Raw genomic sequence first — 22,962 nt, forward strand, 5'->3', positions numbered from 1 at the left:
TTATATATGGATTTTTTTTTTTCTTTAATTTATTGGGGTGACAATTGTTAGTAAAATTACATAGATTTCAGGTGTACAATTCTGTATTACATCATCTATAAATCCCATTGTGTGTTCATCACCCAGAGTCAGTTCTCCTTCCATCACCATATATTCGGTCCCCCTTACCCTCATCTCCCACCCCCCACCCCCCGCCCCCCTTACCCTCTGGCAACCACTAAACTATTGTCTGTGTCTATGAGTTTCTGTTTCTCATTTGTTTGTCTTGTTCTTTTGTTGTTTTTGGTTTATATACCACAAATCAGTGAAATCACATGGTTCTCTGCTTTTTCTGTCTGACTTATTTCGCTCAGCATTACTCTCTCAAGATCCATCCATGTTGTCACAAATGTTCCTATATCATCTTTTCTTACTGCCGAATAGTATTCCATTGTGTATGTATACCATAACTTCTTTATCCATTCATCTATCGAAGGACATTATGGTTGTTTCCATGTCTTGGCCACCGTAAACAAAGCGGCAATGAACATTGGAGCACACGTGTCTTTATCTCTAAATGTTTTCAGATCTTTTGGGTAGATACCCAGGAGAGGGATTGCTGGGTCATATGGCAATTCTATTCGTAATTCTTTGAGGAACCTCCACACTGCCTTCCATAATGGCTGCACCAGTCTGCATTCCCACCAACAGTGTATGAGGGTTCCTTTTTCTCCACAGCCTCTCCAACATTTGTTACTATTTGTCTTGTTGATGATAGCCATTCTGAATGGGGTGAGGTGGTATCTCATTGTGGTTTTGATTTGCATTTCTCTGATGATTGGTGATGTTGAACATTTTTTCATATGTCTGCTTGACATTTGTATGTCCTCTTTGGAGAAATGTCTCTTCAGGTTCTCTGCCCATTTTTCAATTGGGTTGTTTGTCTTTTTGTTGTTGAGTTGCATGAGTTCCTTGTATATTCTGGATACTAGCCCCTTATCGGAGGTACTGTTTGCAAAAATCTTCTCCCATTCAGTTGGTGGCCTCTTTACTTTGTCAATGGTTTCTTTTGCTGTGCAGAAGCTTTTAAGTTTCATATAGTCCCATTCGTTTATTTTAGCTTTTACTTCCATTGCCTTTGGAGTCAAATTCACAAAATGCTCTTTGAACCCAAGGTCCATAAGTTTAGTACCTATGTTTTCTTCTATGCAGTTTATTGTGTCAGGTCTTATGCTTAAGTCTTTGATCCATTTTGAATTAACTTTGGTACATGGTGACAAATAGCAGTCCAGTTTCATTTTTTGCACGTGGCTATCCAATTCTCCCAGCACCATTTATTGAAGAGGCTGTCTTTGCTCCATTGTATGTTTTTAGCTTCTTGGTCAAAAATTATCTGTCCATATTTATGTGGTTTTATTTCTGGGTTCTCAATTCTGTTCCATTGGTCTATGTGTCTGTTTTTCTGCCAATACCATGCTGTTTTGATTATTGTAGCTCTGTAGTACAAGCCAAAGTCAGGAAGTGTGATACCTCCATTATTGTTCTTTTTTCTTAAGATTGCTTTGGCTATTCGGGGTCTTTTGTGGTTCCAAACAAATCTGATGATTTTTTTTGTTCTATTTATTTAAAATATGCCATTGGGATTTTGATGGGGATTGCATTGAATCTGTATATTGCTTTGGGTAATATGGCCATTTTAACTATGTTGATTCTTCCAATCCATGAGCACGGAATGTCTTTCCATTTCTTTGTGTCTTCTTCAATTTCTTTCAAAAATGTCTTATAGTTTTCAGCATATAGGTCTTTCACGTCCTAGGTAAAGTTTATTCTTAGGTATTTTATTCTTTTTGCTGCAATTGCAAAAGGAATTGTTTTTTGTATTTCTTTTTCTGAGATTTCATTGTTAGTATATAGGAAGGCAATGGACTTTTGTGCGTTGATTTTGTAGCCGGCAACTTTACTGTATTGGTTGATTGTTTCTAATAGCTTTTCGGTGGAGTCTTTAGGGTTTTCTATATATAGCATCATGTCATCTGCAAAGAGTGATAATTTAACTTCTTCATTCCCAATTTGGATGCCTTTTATTTCTTTCTCTTGCCTGATTGCTCTGGCAAGGACTTCCAACACTATGTTGAAAAGCAGAGGTGATAGGGGACATCCCTGTCGTGTTCCTGAACGTAGAGCAAAGGGCTTCAGTTTTTCTCCATTAATTATGAGATTTGCAGAGGGCTTGTCATATATGGCCTTTGTTATGTTAAGGTATTTTCCTTCTATACCCATTTTATTAAGTGTTGTAATCATAAATGGATGTTGTATCTTGTCAAATGCTTTTTCTGCATCAATTGATATAATCATATGATTTTTGTCCTTTATTTTGTTTATGTGATGTATCACATTGACGGGTTTGTGGATGTTGAACCATCCTTGTGCCCCTGGAATGAACCCCACTTGGTCGTGATGAATAATCTTTTTAATGCATTGTTGTATTCGATTTGCTAGAATTTTATTTAGGATTTTTGCATCTGTATTCATCAGAGGTATTGGTCTGTAGTTTTCTTTTTTTGTGCTGTCCTTACCAGGTTTTGGTATCAGGGTGATGTTGGCCTCATAGAATGAGTTAGGGAGTACTATCTCTTCTTCAATTTTTTGGAAGAGTTTGTGCAGGATTGGTATTAGATCCTCTTTGAAGGTTTGGTAGAATTCACTAGTGAAGCCATCTGGTCCCGGACTTTTGCTTTTGGGAAGGTTTTGGATGACTGATTCAATTTCGTTACTGGTGATCGGTCTGTTTAGATTTTCCAGTTCTTCATGGTTCAGCCTTGGAAGGCTATATGTTTCTAAGAACTTGTCCATTTCTTCTAGGTTGTTGAATTTGGTGGCATATAGTCCTTCATAGTATTCTTGGATGATCTTTTGTATTTCTGTGGTGTCCGTGATAACTTCCCCTTTTACGTTTCTGATTTTGTTAATCAGTGTCTTCTCTCTTTCTATCTTAGTAAGTCTAGCCAAGGGTTTGTCAATTTTGTTAATCTTTTCAAAGAACCAGCTCTTTGTCATGTTAATTTTTTCTATTGTCTTTCTGTTCTCTATTTCATTTAGTTCTGCTCTAATTTTTGTTATTTCCTTTCTTCTGCTGACCTTGGGTTTTACTTGTTCTTCTTTTTCTAGTTCTTTAAGGTGTAACATGAGGTTATTTATTTGGGAGTTTTCTTGTTTCTTGAGATAGGCCTGTAATGAGATAAATTTCCCTCTTAAAACTGCTTTCGCTGCATCCCAAAAATTTTGGTAGGATGTATTTTCATTGTCATTTGTTTCTATGTATCTTTTGATCTCTCCTCTAACTTCTTCTTTGACCCAGTCTTTCTTTAAAAGTATGTTGTTTAATCTCCATGTATTTGTGTTTTTTCCCGCTTTCTTTTTACAGTCGATATCGAATTTCAAAGCCTTGTGATAAGAGAATATGCATGGTATGATTTCAATCTTCTTAAATTTGTTGAGACTGATTTTATGTCCCAATATATGGTCTATTCTTGAGAATGTTCCGTGTACACTAGAAAAGAGTGTGTAGTCTGATGTTTTAGGATGAAGTGCTCTATAAATGTCAATTATGTCCATTTCATCTAATGTGTCATTTAGGGCTACTATTTCGTTATTTATTTTCTGTTTGGATGGTCTATCCATAGCTGTCAATGGTGTATTTAAGTCCCCTAGTATAATTGTGTTTTTGTCCATTTCTCCCTTTAGTTCTGTTAGTAGTTGCTTGGTGTATTTCGGTGCTCCCTGATTGGGGGCATAAATATTGATGACTGTTATGTCTTCTTGTTGTACAGTCCCCTTCACCATTATGAAATGTCCATCTTTGTCTCTTGTTATCTTTTTCACCTTGAAGTCTGTTTCATCTGATATCATTATGGCTACACCTGATTTTCTCTGGGTACCATTTGCTTGGAGTGTCAATTTCCACCCTTTCACTTTGAGTCTATGCTTGTCCTTGTAGCTGAGATGTGTCTCTTGGAGACAGCTTATGGTTGGGTTTAGTTTTTTGATCCAATCTGCTACTCTGTGCCTTTTTATTGGTGAGTTCAGTCCATTTACATTTAGGGTGATTATTGATATGTGAGGATTTCCTGTCATTCTATCTATAGTTTTCTGGTAAGGCTGTGTCTCCATTGTTTCTTTGCCTTTTTGTTGTTGTCTATTATTTCTGTGTGGTGGTATTCTATGATGTTTCCCTCTGTTTCTTCTTTTATTACAGTATATATTTCAGTTCTGGATTTTTTTTCGAGTGGTTACCCTTAAGTTTATGTAAAAGAAAATTTGATATTTAGAGTATTCCATTTTCTTCAGCACGCTTACTTTCTCCATTTCCGTATTCCGGTTCAGGCCTTTACTCTCCCCCTTTTTGAGCTTTGGTTGCCACAAATTGTCCCTGTTGATGGTGGTCGAATTGCCTCCTTTAGTATTTCTTGTAGTGCAGGTCGTGTATTAGAAAATTCCCTCAGCTTCTGTATATCTGGAAAGGTCTTTATTCCTCCTTCATATCTAAAGGATATCTTTGCTGGATATATTATTCTTGGCTCATGATTTCTCTCTTTCAATAGTTTGAATATTTGGTGCCACTCCCTCCTGGCTTGTAGAGTTTCTGCTGAAAAATCTGATGATAATCTAATGTGCTTTCCTTTGTAAGTTACCGTCTTCTTTTCCCTGGCTGCCTTGAGGATTCTTTCTTTGTCGTTGATTTTAGACAGCTTCAATACAATGTGCCTTGGAGAAGGCCTGTTGGGATTGAGGTAACTAGGTGTTCTATTTGCTTCTTGGATTCGAGGGTCCGGTTCTGTCCACAAGTTTAGGAAGTTCTCATCGACAATTTGTTTGAATATATTCTCTGTTCCCTTCTCTCTTTCTTCTCCTTCTGGTATGCCCATCATTCTTATATTGCTCTTTCTGATGGAGTCAGAAAGTTCTTGTAGAGTTCTTTCATTTCTTTTAATTCTCAAGTCACTTTCTTCTTCCATCTGTGTCATTTCCAGGTTTCTATCTTCGAAGTCACCGATTCTTTCCTCCATCTGGTCAACTCTACTACCTAAGCTGGTTATTTCATTCTTAATTTCTTCTATTGAGTTGTTAATCTCCAGAAATTCTCTTTGGTTCTTTTTTAAAATTTCAATCACTTTCGTAAAATGCTCATGCTGTTCTTTGATTGAGTTTCTGAGTTCATTTAACTGCCTATCTGTGTTTTCTTGTATCTCGTTGAGTTTTTTCAGAACTGCAATCTTGAATTCTCTGTCATTTAAGTCACATATTTCTGTATCTTTAAGTGCCTTCTCTGGAGATTTTTCACTTTCTTTCTGAGCTATCTTGTTGCCTTGGTTATTCATGGCGATTACTGGTTTACTATTTCTCTTCCTAGACATCTACAGGAGTGACTTCTGCAACAGGTTGATAGAAAGCGGTCTTTCTTTTGTTTGTCAGTACTTGTTGGTAGAATGTTTTATTATTTCTCCAACTGCAACTTATTTTTCTTCTCCCACACGGTAGTGCTATGTTTTCTCTGCACTATTCCAACTTCTCACACAATGGGGGGATTCCCTGTGAGACGGGCTTCTCCTCTGTTAATAGTTCATCTGTGTCACAGGGCGCAGTGTCCCAGTGGGTATGCAGAAAGCTTTTGATGTTCCAAAGCTCTTCCAGCTCCTGATTCAGAGCCCGTATGTTTCAGCAGTTCTGTTTACTCCTGCAGGGATCCGCCCAGATAGGTGGGGTCAGGGGCGGGGTGAGTTGTGAGAGGTGGCCCAGAGCAATGGCGGCGACCACCAACACAGCCGGTCTTCCTTCCACAGCTCTCTCCCCTTTGCCGGAACTAGTTGGGCTGTGAATTTGTGTCTGCGGTCCACAGTTCTCAAAATAGCAAATTTTCTGTTGTTTTGATCTGACACTGCTACTGTTTCGCTTCTAGCACCGGGCAGGTGGGGGCGGGGTGAGCTCTGGGAGGGGAGGGAGGGGGCAGCTAGTCTCAGTGCCTAAGGCTCCGTCCTCTGCTCGGCAGTGCGGGCTTAAACCACCGTTTTCAGCCTTTTCCCCTCAGTCTATACTCCGAGTTCTCTGCCGTGAGCGTTGGGTTCAGCCGTGGTATATGCTGTCCCCTCAGCCCTGTGGAGCCCAGGCGGAGCCCTAGCAGTCCGAGTTCTTCCCTCACTCGCAGCTGCGGTAGTTTCGGGAAGCAGCGAGCTCAGAGCACTGAGCCAGGTCTGCGTCCTGCGCCCGCACGGCTCCGTCTCCGCGCACTTCTCCCTTTCCTCCTCCCTCCACTCGCGCGAATCTCCCACCTGTAGGTGATTTCAGTCGGTAGTGGGCCTCTTCGTCTTGCCTGTCTGCTGTGCAGGGAGTCCTTTGTGGAGTTTTTGTTGTTCGATTCTTTGTAAATTCCAGGGGAGCTTTACTGAGGCTCACCTCACGCCGCCATTTTTCCGGAAGCTCCTATTATATATGGATTTTCAACTGCATGGGGTTGGGGCCCCACCACACCTGCGTTGTTCAAGAGTCAACTCTATAGTTATTTATAGCTATAAATTTCCCTTTAAACACTGTTTTTGCTTCATCCTATAAGTTTTGGTATGTTGTACCTTCACTCTTGGTAATCAAAAAGTATTTTCAATTTCCTTTCTGATCCATTAATTACTTAGATCACTGGTATTCAATTTTTACATATTTGTGAATTTCCCAAATTTCTTTCCATTACTGATTTCTGATTTCATTCCATTAGGGTCAGGAAAGATACTTTGTATTATTTCTCTTCTTTTAAATTTATTGAAGTTTGTTTTTTGGCCTAATAAATGGCATATCCTGGTGGCTGTTTTATGTGCATTTTAGAAGAATGTGAATTGTGCTACTGTTATATGGAGTGTGCCATATATATGTCTGTTAGCTTTAATTGGCTGATAGTGTTTTTCAAATCTTCTGTTTCCTACGTAGTTACTCTATCCCTTATTGAAAGAGTGATAGTGAAGTCTCCATCTGTTATTGTTTAATTGTCTATGTTTCCTTTCAATTGACGGTTTTAACTTTATGTATTTTGGGCTCAGTTTTTGGATGCGTATATTTTTATAATTGTTGTAACATCTTTTTGATGGATTTACTCTTTTGTCATTATAAATATGTCTCTATCTCTAATAACATTTTTTTTTTAATTTAAAGTCTATTTTGTTGGATATTAGTATAGCTTTCCTATGGTTGCTCTTTGCATGAAATATCTTCTTCCATCCTCTTAGTTTCAATATCTTTGTATCTTTCAATTTAATGTGTATGTCCTTAGACCGCATATAGTTGAGTGTGGTTTGATCTTTGTTTTTTTTTTTTTGTTGTTGTTTTTCTTTTTAAATCTAGTCTGACAATCTCTGCTTTTTGTCTGGATTGCTTAGTTCTTTCACATTTAATGCTATTTCTTATAAGATTGAATATTTGTCTCCCATTTTTAATTTTGTTTTCTACATGTGTCATATTTTGGTCATCCATTTCTCTGCTGTTGTTTTGTAGTATGTGAATATTTTTTAATGTAACACTTTACTTTCTTTAATGATATTTTACACAATATTTTTAGAGTTTATTTCATTAGTTATTCCCTTAGGATTTATCACATACACCTGCACTTACCAGAATCTACATCAAGTTTATGTTAACTTAGTTTTAGAGATGTATAGACAGGTTACTCCTATGTAGGTTTATTCTTCCTACCCCCTTCTTGTGGTATTGTTATATGTTAATTTTTGTTATATATGTTAATATATTGTTAAATTGTGTTTGTCTTCATTTGTTACTGTGCATTTCAGTTATTGTTTGGTATTACAGTTACTGTTTGGTATTATGGTTTTCAAACGTAATCTGTTCCGGAAGTCTGAGTTCTGAAATGTTCAAAAACCGAGGTGTGGTTTCCCCATAGAAAGTAATGCAAAATGGATTAATCTGTTCCAGACCTTTAAAATCAACCCCTAAAACAGCAAATTTAGCATGAATTTTACTATCTAATGATACCATGGATCCATAAAATTTACGGCATATGTAAACCGAAATGTTTGTCAACAGTGATGCTCGAAAACTGAGGTACTACTGTATTTCGTTAGTCTAGTATAGCTTGACTCCCACTTACGTCTTTTATAGTTTTATTGGGAAATATAAAAATGCATCTGTGTTTGTTAGAAACCGAACATTGCACACATGTATTCATTGTTTTATACAGTTACTTTTTAAATCAGTCAAGAGAACTTTCTTTTGTGTATCTTGTAAGGTGGCTCTGCTAGCAACAAACATCTCTCAATTTTTGTTCATCTGGAAATATATTTGTTTGGCCTTTATCTTTGAAAGATCATTTTCCTGATTCTTCTCTGATAGTCCTTTTGTGTGAGTAGTTATAGTATATCAGCCCACTACCTTCTGCCCTTTACAGTTTCTAGTGAGGTATCTTACTGAAGATCCTTTGCCTCTCCACTTTGGAAATGTAAACTTCCCACTTCTGTGTGTGCTTTGGTGATTTACCATTCTACTTTTTTCTGGTAATTTCCCACCCCTACATAGTTTCCTGACATGTGTCCACAAATTAGTATCCAAGTAAAGATTGAAGGGACCCTTTTGTAGATCTCCATAGCTTGCTTGCACACTCTTGCGCTCTCTCTCTCTCTCTCTCTCGCTCTCGCTCTCGCTCTCGCTCTTGCTCTCTCTCTGTGTAGCTAATAAGCATGAACCTTTGTTAGAACTTAATGTTATTTAGGTTTGTGATTTAGGGGTTTAAGGAGAGTTCTTTTGAGCATCTGAAAATATTTTTGTTTTTCACCTCCCCAAAGAAGGGGTCAAGTGAGTATCGTTTCTGTGCCACTCTTAAATCTGAATCTTCCTTCACATTCAGAATCATCAGAGCCCATACAGGAAACCCACATCCTAAGTTATTTCTCATTTACAAGGTATTGCGCTATAGAACCAGAAGTGATCTTGAAGTTGGAACAAAAAGACCCAATGTTAGTAGAGGACAACTTTCTAAATGGGAGTTTTCGAGGTGAGTTTTAGAATACTGGTAAAAGGTATTATTCCTAGACAACTAAATCCAAAGTGGAATCTGTTCCACAATGGGCACCTTTCGAAGTTTAGATATTAGTAGTTACAATAAAATGTGGGTATTGTGAGTTTAACATAAAGGATAGAATGTAATTGTTTTCATTTTTTCAATTAGGCAACACAGTATATCATTAATATCTCATAACTCAAATAGTGAATTTATATTTAAGCAAGGTAAAGTTAAATTTTGGAAAATCTGTTTATTTATGAATGTAATGAATGTGGGACAGGGTTTTCCTGGAAATTATCCCTCGTTGTACATCAGAGAATTCACACAGAAGAGAAACCCTATCAATGTACTGAATGTGGTAAAAGTTACACCTGGAAAGCATGCCTTAGAGTACATCAGAGAACTCAGACAGGTGAGGAACACTATGAATGTAATGAATGTGGTAAAACTTATTGTGAGAAGTCAAGCCTTAGAGTACCTCATAGAACTCACACAGGGGAGAAACCCTATGAATGTCATGAGTGTGGAAAAGATTTCCACTGCATGTCACACCTTACAGAACATCAGAGAACTCACGCAGGGAAGAAACCATATGAATGTACTGAATGTGGGAAAACTTTCAGCTGCAAATCAGGCCTTGGAGTTTATCAGAGAACTCACACAGGGTCGAAACCTTATGAATGATATACATGTCATAAAACTTACATTGAGGAGTCAAGCCTTGTAGTACATCAGAGAACTCACACAGGGTATAAACCCTATGAATTTAATGAATGTGGGAAAGCTTTCAACCTCAAAGCAGTCCTTGGAAAACATGAGAGAACACACATAAGGGACACACCATATGAATGTAACGAAGTGGAAAAGCTTTCATCTCCATGTCACGTATCAGAGTACATCAGAGAACGCACACGGCAGAAACCTTATGAATGTAATGAATTGGAAAAGCTTTCATCTCCATGCCGCACTTCAGAAGTCATCAGAGAACTCACACGGGGGCGAAGACCTACAAATGTTCTGAATGCAGAAACACTTTCAACTCCATGTCACACCTCAGAAGACATCAGAGAACTTAGATGGGAGAAACCCTGCAAAGGTACTAAATGTGAAAAAACTTTCAGCCACAAAGCAGTTTTGGAAAATATCAGAGAACTCACACAGGTGAGAAACATTATGAATTTAATGAATGTGGTAAAACTTAATCGAGAAATCAAGCCTTGGGTACATCAGAGAAATCACAAAGGGTTAAAGTCTTACCAATGTAATGAATGTAGAAAAACTTTGAAGAAGAAGTCAAACCTTGGAAACACATCCGAACACTCACCACGGAAAAGAAACCCTATGAATCTAGAAGAGTTTCGTTTTCATATCATACCTCAAAGGACATCAGAGAATTTACTCAGGAAAAACCCTATGAATGTATGAAATTTGGGAACATTTTTGTTTGGAAATCAGTCCTCCTAATACGACAGAGACTGCAGGGAAGAAATACTACCAATGTAACTAAGGAAGAAAAGCTTTTGTTTGCAACTTAACTCTCAAAATTGAAGACAGTTCTCACAATGGAGTGTAGTGATTTACACAATTTCACCAATGACTGTCACCTATGAGAACATCAGAAAACTCAGAAAGGTGAAAAATCCTGTAAACTTGGTAATGTGGGAAAGTGTTCAGAGACTTGTCTGACGTGAAAAGCAAAGTGGAGGAAAAATTAGCGATTTTTGTTGTTGTTTTTTTGTATTCTATTATGTTCCATGGCTGGAACCCTGCAAGTTGAAAGACATTAACAGTGGGAGGGAAATGGTTTATTTCATATGCATGTGGAGAGTCTTAGATAAATCAAATGAAACTAAAGAGGGGATCAGACCTTCTGGCTTATATACCATTTGCAAACAAGTGATCAAAGGAATACTATTTCGAGCTTAAACAGGTGGTACATGGTGGGAAAGTATATAGACGGGGAAACCAATGGAAGATGAGTAGTATTTCATTAAGATTTGTTTATGCGGATATTAGTTGGTGTCATCTACAGCGATAAGAATTGCCTCCTTTGGATTATACCAGAGAGAGAATGGGGAACACTTTTATGAAGGGAGATTTCTACACTACCTTTCGGAAGGTGGAGACAGAGTGAAAGGGTTTTTCTATGTTTACTATTTTTCAGTGGCTTTCAGCTCAGAAGAATCCTTTTGCCAAAGTGGCATAATTTCAGGGTGGCATATTTTGATCTGATTGATCATACCAGGGAGAATCCGTATAAATGTGACAGAGGTGGGGAAATTTTTCACCAGAAGTCAAACCTCAGAGAGCATCAGTAAACTCACAGAGAATAAACATGAATGTAACAACTATGGAAAAACTTTCATCCGGACATTACCTAAGAAAGCGCTCACACATGAACAGCCCTGTAAATCTTACAAATTTGGAATGCTTTTAGCCCGAAATGACACTTTTGAGAACATCAGAGAACTCACAGGGGAGAAATCATAAAGATGAATGTATGGAAACTTACAAGTCAGGGTAAAGTAAAGATTGCAGAACTTAGAGAAGGTCCTCTCTAAATAGAAGAGAACTCTATTAGTCTGTTCAAGGCTGTTATAAAAAAATACCGTTAGACTCCTTGGCTTCAATAGCAAACATTTTTTCTCCCATTTCTTGAAAGTTGAGAGTCCAAGATCAAGGCACTGGCAGATTTGGTGTCTGGTGAGAATCCACTTCCTGGTTCACAGATGGCCATCATCTTCTGGTGTCCTCACAAAGACGAAGGTGTGGGGACAGAGCCCCGGAGAGCAGTTCCCAGGCTCTCGGCCTCACATAGACAGGTGCTGGTTCAGGTAGTAAATGGCCAACTGTGATTGCATGGCCATCAGCTGTGGCTAGTTGGCCATCAGCTGTAACCAGTGAGCCATTGGCCACTAATATAACTGCTGTGGCTATGCTAGCAGAAAAATGGGGGCTAGCAAGAAGATGGTGGCTGAGCTAGCAAGAGTGGATTGCAGCTAGCGAGTGAGGTTGGTTGGCAGAGACAAGTGGACAGCGGGTTGCGGACTGTGTGGCTCCTGTTTCCTATGTCTCCAAACCAGCCGCCAGCAAGAATATAGTGGTATGAGACCCCTATCTATGGGTCCGTGGGTGTTCCTTTTTGGCCTCACCATGTCCTGCATTCTTACGTGGGGAGTGGGACCAGAGACCCCGCAGGCCGCCCCGCTTGACAAATGGCACAGCAAGCAGGGTATGGAGCTGGCCAAAGCTCTCCGAGCAGTTTGTGCGTATGAACACTCAGTCTGAGGAAGACCAGGAGGAGCAGTTTCCAGACAGCTGGACCCCGTGGAGGAGTGGGAAAACGTGGACGGTTCCCCAACCAGCATAGGCCAAAGAAAGCAAAGGTCTTTGCTGCCCTGTGGGCTGGGAAGTTCTTGCTGAGACAGCCTGGATGCGGGACTTGTCCCAGGGGTAAGGCTTGCTGAGTCCTCGGTGGAAGATGCTAGTGAGGTCAAGGTCGTCCCTCAACCCCCGATTGGGGAGGACTTGGAGCCCTTGCTCTGCAGAGAGATCACACATTGTGAGGCTAAGGCACAGCCCTGGAGAGTGACTGCGGACTATGGGGAATGGGCTCCACCCCTAATTTAATGGACCGCTTGACTGTTTGTCTGGGAGCATACCACCATGTAGTGGAACTGGCAGATGTTTGCGTTTGTGCCTCGACCAGCCACCGTGGAGAATATGTCAGAAAGACTGGCTGTGCCCAGAAAGACTGGTGGTACCCTGAGAACCCTGGCTGAGCCCAAGAAGTCTGGCTGTGCCCAGAGAGTGGCAGTGCCCTGAGAGGCCCTGGCTGTGTCCAGAAAGTCTGGTTGTGCCCAGAGAGAGTGGCAGTGCCCTGAGAACCCTGGCTGAGTCCAGAAAGTCTGGTTGTGCCCAGAGAGAGCGGCAGTGCCCTGAGAGGCCCTGGCTGTGTCCAGAAAGTCTGGTTGTGCCCAGAGAGAGTGGCAGTGCCCTGAGAACCCTGGCTGTGTCCAGAAAGTCTGTTTGTGCCCAGAGAGAGTGGCCGTGCCCTGAGAGGCCCTGGCTGTGTCCAGAAAGTCTGGTTGTGCCCAGAGAGAGTGGCAGTGCCCTGCGAGCCCTGGTTGAGACCAGGAAGTCTGGCTGTGCCCAGAGAAGTGGCAGTGCCCTGAGAGGCCCTGGCTGTGTCCAGGGAGACTGGTGGTACCCTAAGAAGCCCAGGAAGTCTGGCTGTGCCCAGAAGGACTGGTGGTGCCCTGAGAAACCCTTGTTGTGCCCAGAGAGCCTGGCTTTGTTCAGGATATTGCATTCACCTCCAGGCTCCTAGTGCAGGGCCCCTCGCAGAAGACGCTTGCCACATAGATTGTGAGGCGAGACCCTGTAGGGGTGGAGTGTGGGGACAGAGCCCCGGAGAGCAGTTTCCAGGCTCTCGGCCTCACGTGGAGGGGTGCTGGCTCAGGTAGTAAATGGCCATCAACGGTGATTGGATGGCCATCGTCTGTGGCTAGTTGGCCGTCAGCTGTAACCAGTGAGCCATTGGCCACTAATATAACTGCTGTGGCTATGCTAGCAGAAAAATGGGGGCTAGCAAGAAGATGGTGGCTGAGCTAGCAAGAGCAGATTGCAGCTAGCGAGTGAGGTTGGTTGGCAGAGACAAGTGGACAGCGGGTTGCGGATTGTGTGGCTCCTGTTTCCTGTTTCTCCAACCCAGCCGCCAGCGAGAATATAGTGGTGTGACTCCCCTTTCTATGGCTCCGTGGGTGTTCCTTTTTGGCCTCACCATGTTCTGCGTTCTTATGTGGGAAGCGGGACCAGAGACCCAGCAGGCCACCCCGCGTGACAGAAGGGGAAAGGGAACTTGTCAGGGCCTCTTTAATAAGGACTCTGTCCTAATGACTTCATCACCTTCAAAGGTCTCCACCTCCATATCCCAGCACCTTTGGGATTAGATTTCAACAGATGAATTCGGGGAGGACAGAAACATTCAGTTTGAGTCCTTTCAGAGCTTACACTGGAAGGAAACCCTTGAAATGTATATAGACAGTGTTTCAACCACTAAGGATAAGTTTAGTGGACATCAGAAAATTCTCTGGGGAAAGAAACATTGTGAACGTAATGAATATACCATGTTTCCCAGAAAATAAGAACACCTGGATCATCAGCTCTAATGCGTCTTTTGGAACAAAAAATAATATAAGACCCAGTCTTATATAATGTAATATAAGACCTCATCTTATATTAATTTTTACTCCAAAGGATACATCAGAGCTGATGGTCTGGCTAGGTCTTATTTTTGGGGAAACATGGTAGCAAATATTCTGTAGGAACTCAACCGTCAGCACTTCTACTGTGGAAAATACTGACTGTGTAGTGAAAAAATGAAAGCTTTCTGTCAAAGATTGAATCTCTTGGAGTACAGAATTCATACAATGAAGAAAATGAAACATGTGATAAATGTGTGATAACTTCAAGCTAACGTCACCCTTTCAGTACAGCAGAAAATGTGTAGTGCCCTAGAGACATCATAATATATCGACCAGATGAAAGAAATCTTACGAAGGTAATGGATGGATTTGGGAAATCCTGCTAGCAGTCCATCCAAAATTAATATATATAAATAACAAATCTAACAAAAAGAGACCCCTATCCCATATACTACATGCTCACCTATAACCATTTACTTTTGACCTTAGGCCCACAACTAGTCTAAATATCCCAAGCACTCTGTCATCCTAAAGCGGTAATGTCACCAATTTTTAGGTAGTGAAATATGACTGTCAATGCTAAAACAAGTCCTATGAAGACATTATCATCCTATGTATCCTCTGCTGTTCCTTCTCTTACAGTGATGATGGAAGAGTAGCACATGGAAGGAGTCAGGGTTCAAGAATTACTATGTGGAACAGTTTCCTCCTCTGACATTGTGACTTGTGCAAGGAAGAAAGAACTTGTTCTCTGCTGAGCTGTTACAGGTTTGGATCTACCTGTTACTGACCTGTCTTAGACATCCCTCAGCTCTCACAAGTTATGACTGTGACCTCAGTGAAAAGTGACAAGTGGATATGTGTCAGAAGAGTCACATGGAGAGAACCCCTGACAACATCCTAAATGATCAGTCGCTATTAAACATAGCTCTTCTCTATTATTATTCATGTAAATAACAGGATTTGTTCGATGTTTTCTTATAATTACATTTAGGTTATGTACTTTTTGTAGCAACACAAAAGAAATATTGACGATTTCTCCATACATCATACCAGGACACACATACTGTTAATTGGTCCCATGCATAGCGATACTAAATTGAGTTATTTGGTTAATGTGGTATCTTTCATGTGTCTTCACACAAAAGTCATTAAGTATCTCAGAAGACACTCTCAGGCTATATAGTCTGTATGTTGTAATCCTTAAGATTCACAAATTTTAGCATTTACTTCTGGTCATTTCCCAAATCAACTTTTACCATAGTTGCAAACTCATGTTACGTTTCCCAGTATTCCTCCTGTCCTCATCATGGTATGAAACAGTTTTCCTTTTTCCAGAAATTTTAATTTCTGTTTGCATGTACTCAGATTCTTGCTTAATACAGTAGGTTATAATTCTTAATTAGTGTTATTTATTTTGTTTTGATGGTCAAATCATCTGAGATAAAGCTGCTGTGCATTCAGATTGGCTCATGTGTCCAGTATTAATTTTTCTGATGCCTTTTTGCTTTTACCAAAGCATCCTTCTATTTGTGTGATCATGAGAATGTTTAATCTGCCATTGTAAAGGTTTTCATTATAGAGCAAATCCTTTATTCGTATTTTGGAAAAAGTTAAGTGTTTCCCAAAATATTTAGAATATTATGCTCCCTTAAATAAAGATTTAAAAATTCTGGTTGGAATAGCATTTCATTTCATCTCAGTCAGGTATCCACAAGGTAGAACTGACTTAACCAACTGGCCAGGATCCATTCCTGGAAAAATCCATAGGCAGAGTCCTAGTGACATAGAACCCAGGCCTTTCCCGCTTTACCTCTTTGCTGGCATGTGTCCAGAGGACACTCCCCAACACCGCATCCTCCACGATAGAATGTAACCTGAGCCCTGAACATGAATGTTCCTCTCTCCTGCCTGCCTTATGGATCTGCACGGGAGACAATGAGGCCCTTTTATTATGAGCTTGATGCTTTGGTGGGCCTCTTTATAGGGTATTGATGAACTCTGGGGAGAGGTTTTGAGGAATTTGTTTGAGTCTAGATAGGGGGTAGTCTGTGGATCCTGTCGAGAGCCATTGGAGATTTTGTCCAGAAGTGGGGTGCCCCAGGAGGCATCTAGAGAGACCCCTGGTTGGTCAGTGTCTTTGAGGGAAAGCCACATGGACACCTGCATAGTGGCAGGGTCGTGCCTGGCAGGGCATTCTAACAGTGACACTGGGGTCTGTGTCCCAACACCGTGACTTGATGACAAATAGGAAACTGGGACGTAGTCACCATGGCTTCGCAGGAGAAAACACATGCAAAGCACAAGAGCTCTTTAATCATTAAGCGTAAGGAGAGTCAAGATGTAAACCTTGTACCCTGCCTGGAGATGTTGGGCAGTTCCTGTGAATTCCATCTGGGAGTCTGTGAAAGCCCCTAGGAGACTGAGCAATATTCATCACAAAATGAGTTAAATGAGTTAATTTAACTTAATAAAAAGGGTGTGAAATTTTATCTTGTCCCTTGGCTCAGGAATTTGGAAGCTTGCTGCTGTGACACACTCACACACATACAAACATACACACGTTTCTATGTATTATGTAACCTAAAGATGAGAGAGGAGCTGTGAGAAAATTGTCCAGTTGATTCCAACATTTCTTCTATCCCATCTCCTTGTCCCTCTTCCAATAAACCTGGACACATGCATGGCCTTAAAGTTTTTATCGAAGAATTATTGGGATAATTCTTTGAATTGTTTCCAAAATCTATTTGTAAACTATTAACCTAAAAGTAAAAGACCAAAGTGGGAGTCAACAAGCATTTATTTGAGATCCAAATGAATAGCTGTTCGTGAAGCACTGATTTAGGTAGAAACACAATAGGATTTCCATTAGGAGGAAAAGCAAGGGGTATTGGTGACAAAGGGAAGGGGAACAATTCCATGAATTGAAGGAAGGAATTTCCATATGTGTCCACAGCCCACATTGTGATGGAAATTCTAAAGCATTTTAAATTTTCAGTCCATAATGATGCTAATTCTAAAGAATATTTAAAAATGTCAGCCAGTAGTCATCACATCTGCTTTCTTATAATGCTGAAATGCTGCTTTAGGCCCAGTTGCTTTGCCCAGTTTTAACATTCCAAAGGTTTGAGGTGTCAGACATGCAAGGTACTTCCTCTGGGATTGCAGCTCTGACTCCATTTTAAAGTGACTCCCTTGTTACTTTTTATACTTCTCCCCTTTGATTGACGTCTTTTCCTGAAAGTTACTGATCAATCATGGGAGAGCAACACTGGTCATTTATTAAAAGCATCATTGTTCTCTCGTTGCCAGGAAGACCCCTTCCCAGTGTATCCCGTGCTACATAGAAGTGAACTCGTTTTTGTTTTTCCTTGGGAGCCTTGGGCCACACTTGAGCAATTGCCCCAAAACACAGGAAGTCTTTGCCATTATGTTTCTTTAAGGGCAAATATCTGTCTTTTCTTGAGGTTTTTCCTATGAAGTCTCAGAGGCCTTAGTGATCATCTCAAAACGTTGTGCGACCATTGTCAGAGTGGTGTGTTTATAAGATTGACCTATGCAAAACAAACTTTTAGAGCAGAAAAAGTTTATGTAATAAGAAACCAATAAGTCCAATTTGAAGAATAGACCTGATCTATGAGGCAATACCTGAGGGCAGTCAGTTGAAGGTACTAAAGAGCCATGAAGTGTCAGTGTACGCTGTATTTAATCTCTTGGCTTGTGCCCATATTTTATCTACTCGCGTCTCTTGAACCAGAGGTGTTTTATCGAAGTATAGGAGTAGGTCTATACTAGAGCAACCCTACCTTGTGTAGCTAGATGGTAAAGAGCAATTCTGCTGTCGAATATAAGTTATGCAAGGGAATTGATGCATTTTTCCTTGAGGGTAGTACGATGGTGGTAGCTCCAGCAATTCCCCTATGGTTTTTGAGAAGTTTCTGTTAATACATATAGTGCAATACCTTCCCAAGGAAACCGTACTCTTCCACATCCCATACCATTGCTGGACCTTGATATGTGTGTCACCAGTTCCATGTTTTGCCCTGCAGTGTCAGTTTAAAGATGATGCCCCATGATGAGTTCTACCAGGGATGCCACAAAAAGGATAGAAGGGAACACTTTGCTCAGCGTTGCTCAAGCAGTAGTTCCCCGCAATCAGAAGTGTCATGACGTTGATGGAACCACTTTGAGCACCTCTTGCAATTGCAGAAGTCAAACACGAGTTGTATTCATCTTTTGTTATCGGTACATATTAGGCATTATAATTTCAATAGTCTTTTCCTTTCTTAAAATGCGTGTACATGTTTTTGGTGCCCTCTGTATTTCCACTCCGATATTAAGGGAAAAAAGGAAACGATAACATTTTAGTGAGTGTTTGACCTCTCATATTATTTGTAGGATAGGAAGGAACTAAAAAGTAAGTGATGAGTCAGAAAAAGAGCTAATGAGAACAAGTGTAGGAGCTTACAGGAATATTAACTGATGAGTCAGAAACATTAGCTGATAAGTCAGAAAAAGTTCATGAAAATGAATCTCGGAGATAGCAAAATAGGTTTAAAAATTAACTACTTCACTTCTGCTTTCTCATTAAACATTACCCTTGCGGACTGACAAACACTTGGACAATTTTTGGAGGAAACCAACTGTGACAATATTTTTCAGAAGGGGCCAGCCACAACTCTGAACAACTGCAAGATAACTGGCCCCTGCGTAGCATAAAAGAAATGTAGAACCCCTACATTCCCTCACCTGGGGGCAGCCGTCTCCTTTAGACACTGCCATGGGCATTCTCTCTCTGCCCAAACTTCATAAAACTTTCTTTGCTTTCCTACTTTTCTGAGTCTTGTGAATCCTTTCACCTTCTGCAAATGACCAGGGGTTAATTCCACGCCAATACATTTTGGTGCCAAACCCAATAGTTGGACTCTACCCTTTTTTCCCCACCTCCAGAGCCTTTGTCCCCCTCCCTTGAGGGTTGGAAAATGAAATTTCTCTGCCTGGTCTATCTGGTGGAATCCAAAGTCCAACCTCTCTGATGGTTGGGGAATCCCATTGCCAAGCCTTGTGTGAGGCTACTTTCTATTCCTCGGGATCGACAAGTCTTGGCCGCACTCTTACTGGATATGGGATGGATACATAAATTCCTCCCAGACGTTCACCAGTTTATTAAGTTTTCTGTGACAGAATAATCTGGTAGCAATCTACCACTAGGTCCCACCTGGGGCAAGACACCACAAGACCCACTCATCAGATATACACACAATTCAAAGGTACACAGACTCCCTTTCGTTTGACCACTCCCTGTAGTTGTTTTTGCTTCCTCACTCCCCATTCTTGTTTTGCTTCTCTGGACCTTCATTGCCACCTCCATGGATCAACAAAAGACCTTTGGTCGGTAGGTGATGTGCCTTGTGATGGCTGTGGGGTCCCAGGAATTCCACCAACCCGGTCCACGACCCTCTACCCTAGGTGTTGCAGGGACGCCCTTACAACTAATGGTCATTTCTTTCTCCGGAGTATGTGGTAAAAACTGATAATTCCACAACTCCTGAGACAGACACTCCGTTGGAGAAACTTGGGGATGTCCCTCGGTCTCCTAGTCCGGCCATAATGAGACCACCACACCTAGCATCATGGGCAGCTCCTCCTCTGTCCCTCTCGTCTCCCCCCTTGGCTGTCTTCTCAAAAATTGGACGAAATTTGACCTCTCCTCTCTCAAAAAGAACAAAGAGCTTTTCTTTTGCAATACCGCCTGGCCTCTATATAAACTAGACGATCAGGAGGTCAGGCCGACTAATGGCACTTAGACTGTAATAGTCACGCAACTAGATGTTTTCTGTAGGCGCCTTCACAGATGGTCCGAAACTCCATATGTCTAAGCCTTTATGGCTCTGAGCCAGTACCCAGACCTCCAGAAACACTTCCACATGTGTCCTATGAAAATTCCTCATTCTCCCCCTCCGAATGTTTTATATGACGCCTTTTTATTCCAGGTCCCTCCTAGAGCTCCTCGAAACTCAACTCCTACCTCTCCTACCTATCCTTCCTCAAACCTGCTCTGCCCCTTCCACCTCTTCTCCTGCTCCCCTTCTCTATTCTGCCCCAGCGCCCATTCCTGCAGGCACCACACATAGTGGAGCTCATTTTAAGGCAGACTCCATTTTGCCCCTCCGGGATGTCACAGAGAGGCCGATACAATTCGGGTTCATGTCCCTTTCCGTATGGCAGATCTAGCTCAGAGACAAAATTACGGACCTATTCTGAAGACCCTTGTAAGTTCATTAAGGAATTCCAGAGCCTAACTATAGCCTTTGATCTTACTTGGCAGCTCATTGCATGGTTTTAACCACCTGCTGCTCCTTAGGGAAAAAAAAGCTATATCTGTGCTCTTTCCCAAAGACACGCAGACACAGAATAGCTAGCTAGTGGGAATCTAGCATAACACAGGTTTGGGCCTAAGGCTATTCCCAATCATAATCTAGATTAGAATTATAAACCTGGCCAACAGGGCGGGATTAGACCAGACCATATGGTCACCTGTGTTCTCAAGGGCGTAAAAAATGGCATGAAACCAGTTAACCCTTAGAAACTGAGGGAAATTACTCAAGGATTGAATGAAAACCGGGTCTTCTTTCAATCCAATTTAGCTAACGCCCTCTGAAAATATACTAACCTAGATCCATCTAGCTGCGAGGGCTATTCTCGCCTTGCATTGTTTTGGCCAATCAGCTCTCTAGATAGACATCAGAAGGAAGCTTCAGAAATTAGAGCTGGGTCCGCAGACTCCGCTCCCAGTCCTCTTAGGTACAGCCTTTCAGATCTTTAATAGGGATGAAGTGGAAAGGGAGCCTAGGGTACGGAGGGACAAGAAAAAAGGTCAGACAAAGGCTAAATTAATGGCTGCTACCCTTGCTAGCGCCCTGCCCTCACAGAATGAACTAGATTTGGGCCCACGAGGAGGGACCCCACCGAAGAAAGTCCCAAACACCTGCTACAACTATCATCAGGAATGTCACTGAAGTCAGGCTAGGCCTCACCTAGCCAGGAGGGCCCCTTCAGGCCCTTGTCCCCTTTGCAAAAAGGAAGGACACTGTGTCATGTGGGAGACCCTGCTGGGTCTCTGCTCCCGCTCCCCATACAAGAACGCAGGATATGGTGAGGCCAAAAAGGAACACCCACGGAGCCATAGGTAGGGGAGTCATACCACTATATTCTCTCTGGCGGCACTATACTCTCACTGGAGGCTGGATCCACACTGTTCGCAACCCGCCATCCACGCTTGCCAGCCCAGCCGCCATCTTCTTGCTAGCCCCCATTCTTTCTCTCTCTCCCTCTCCTCGGCTCTCCTTCGTAGCCGCAGCAGTTATATTAGTGGCCAATGGCTCACTGGTTACAGCTGATGGCCAACTAGCCACAGCTGATGGCCATGCAATCACAGTTGGCCATTTACTACCTGAGCCAGCACCTGTCTATGTGAGGCCGAGAGCCTGGAAACTACTTTCTGGGGCTCTGCCCCCACACTCCACCCCTACAGGCTCTCGCCTCACCATCTACGCGACAAGCGTCTTCCGCGAGGGGCCCTGTGCGAGGAGCCTGAAGGTGAATGCAATATCCTGGACACAGCCAGGCTCTCTGGGCACAGCCAGGGTTTCTCAGGGCACCACCAGTACTTCTGGGCACGGCCAGACTTCCTGGACTTCTTGGGGTACCACCTGTCTTCCCAGACACAGCCAGGGTTTCTCAGGGCACCACCAGTACTTCTGGGCACGGCCAGACTTCCTGGACTTCTTAGGGTACCACTAGTTTCCCCGGGCACAGCTAGGATTTCTCAAGGCACTGCCACTCTCTCTGGGAACAGCCCGACTTCCTGGGCACAGCCAGGGCATCTTCAGGGCACAGCCAGACTTCCTGGACTCAGCCAGGGCTCTCAGGGCACTGCCACTCTCTCGGGGATACAGCCCGACTTCCTGGGCACAGCCAGGGCATCTTCAGGGCACAGCCAGACTTCCTGGACTCAGCCAGGGCTCTCAGGGCACTGCTACTCTCTCTCTGGGATACAGCCCGACTTCCTGGGCACAGCCAGGGCATCTTCAGGGCACAGCCAGACTTCCTGGACTCAGCCAGGGCTCTCAGGGCACTGCCACTCTCTCGGGGATACAGCCCGACTTCCTGGGCACAGCCAGGGCATCTTCAGGGCACAGCCAGACTTCCTGGACTCAGCCAGGGCTCTCAGGGCACTGCCACTCTCTCTGTGCCTCTCAGGGTACCCTGCTGGAACAACAGCGACTCACAATCAAGGTGCTTACATATTCTCAATGGCGGCCAGTCAAGACACAAAAGCAAATATCCCCCAGTTCCACTAACAACAGTTCCCAAACAAACAGTCAAGCGGTCCATTAAATTAGGGATGGAAGGCAATTCCCCATAGTACATAGTCATTTCTCCAGGGCTGTCCTGGGGTGAAGGACGACCTTGACCTCACCCTTATCTCCCACGGAGGACTCAGCAAGCCTTTCCTCCTGGGACAAGTCCCGCATCCGGGCTGCCTGAGCAGGAACTTCCCGGCCCACAGGGCTGCAACGACCTTCGCTTTCTCTGGCCTGTGCTGGTTGGGGAACCGTCCACATCTTTCCACCTCTCCACGGGGCTCCATCTCTCCAGCAGCTGCATGGCTTTTCCTGTGCTGGTGGGAGAACCGTCCACATCCTCCCACCCCTCCACGGG

The 22,962-nt window shown here is 42.4% G+C and overlaps 1 protein-coding gene across 1 annotated transcript in view; it reads left to right on the forward strand.

Moving 5' to 3' along the window:
* The window catches only part of LOC148755031 (uncharacterized), a 57,178-nt gene that overhangs the window by 32,130 nt on the left and 2,086 nt on the right, over positions 1-22,962 (forward strand). Inside the window, 1 exon segment of the mRNA XM_088793423.1 lies at positions 9,342-10,192. Coding sequence (XP_088649549.1) covers positions 9,342-10,192 — 851 coding nt within the window.

Source organism: Rhinolophus sinicus, chromosome 16, assembly GCF_057876585.1.
Source record: "Rhinolophus sinicus isolate RSI-liver-muscle chromosome 16, RSI-T2T, whole genome shotgun sequence".
Taxonomy (NCBI): Eukaryota; Metazoa; Chordata; class Mammalia; order Chiroptera; family Rhinolophidae; genus Rhinolophus; species Rhinolophus sinicus.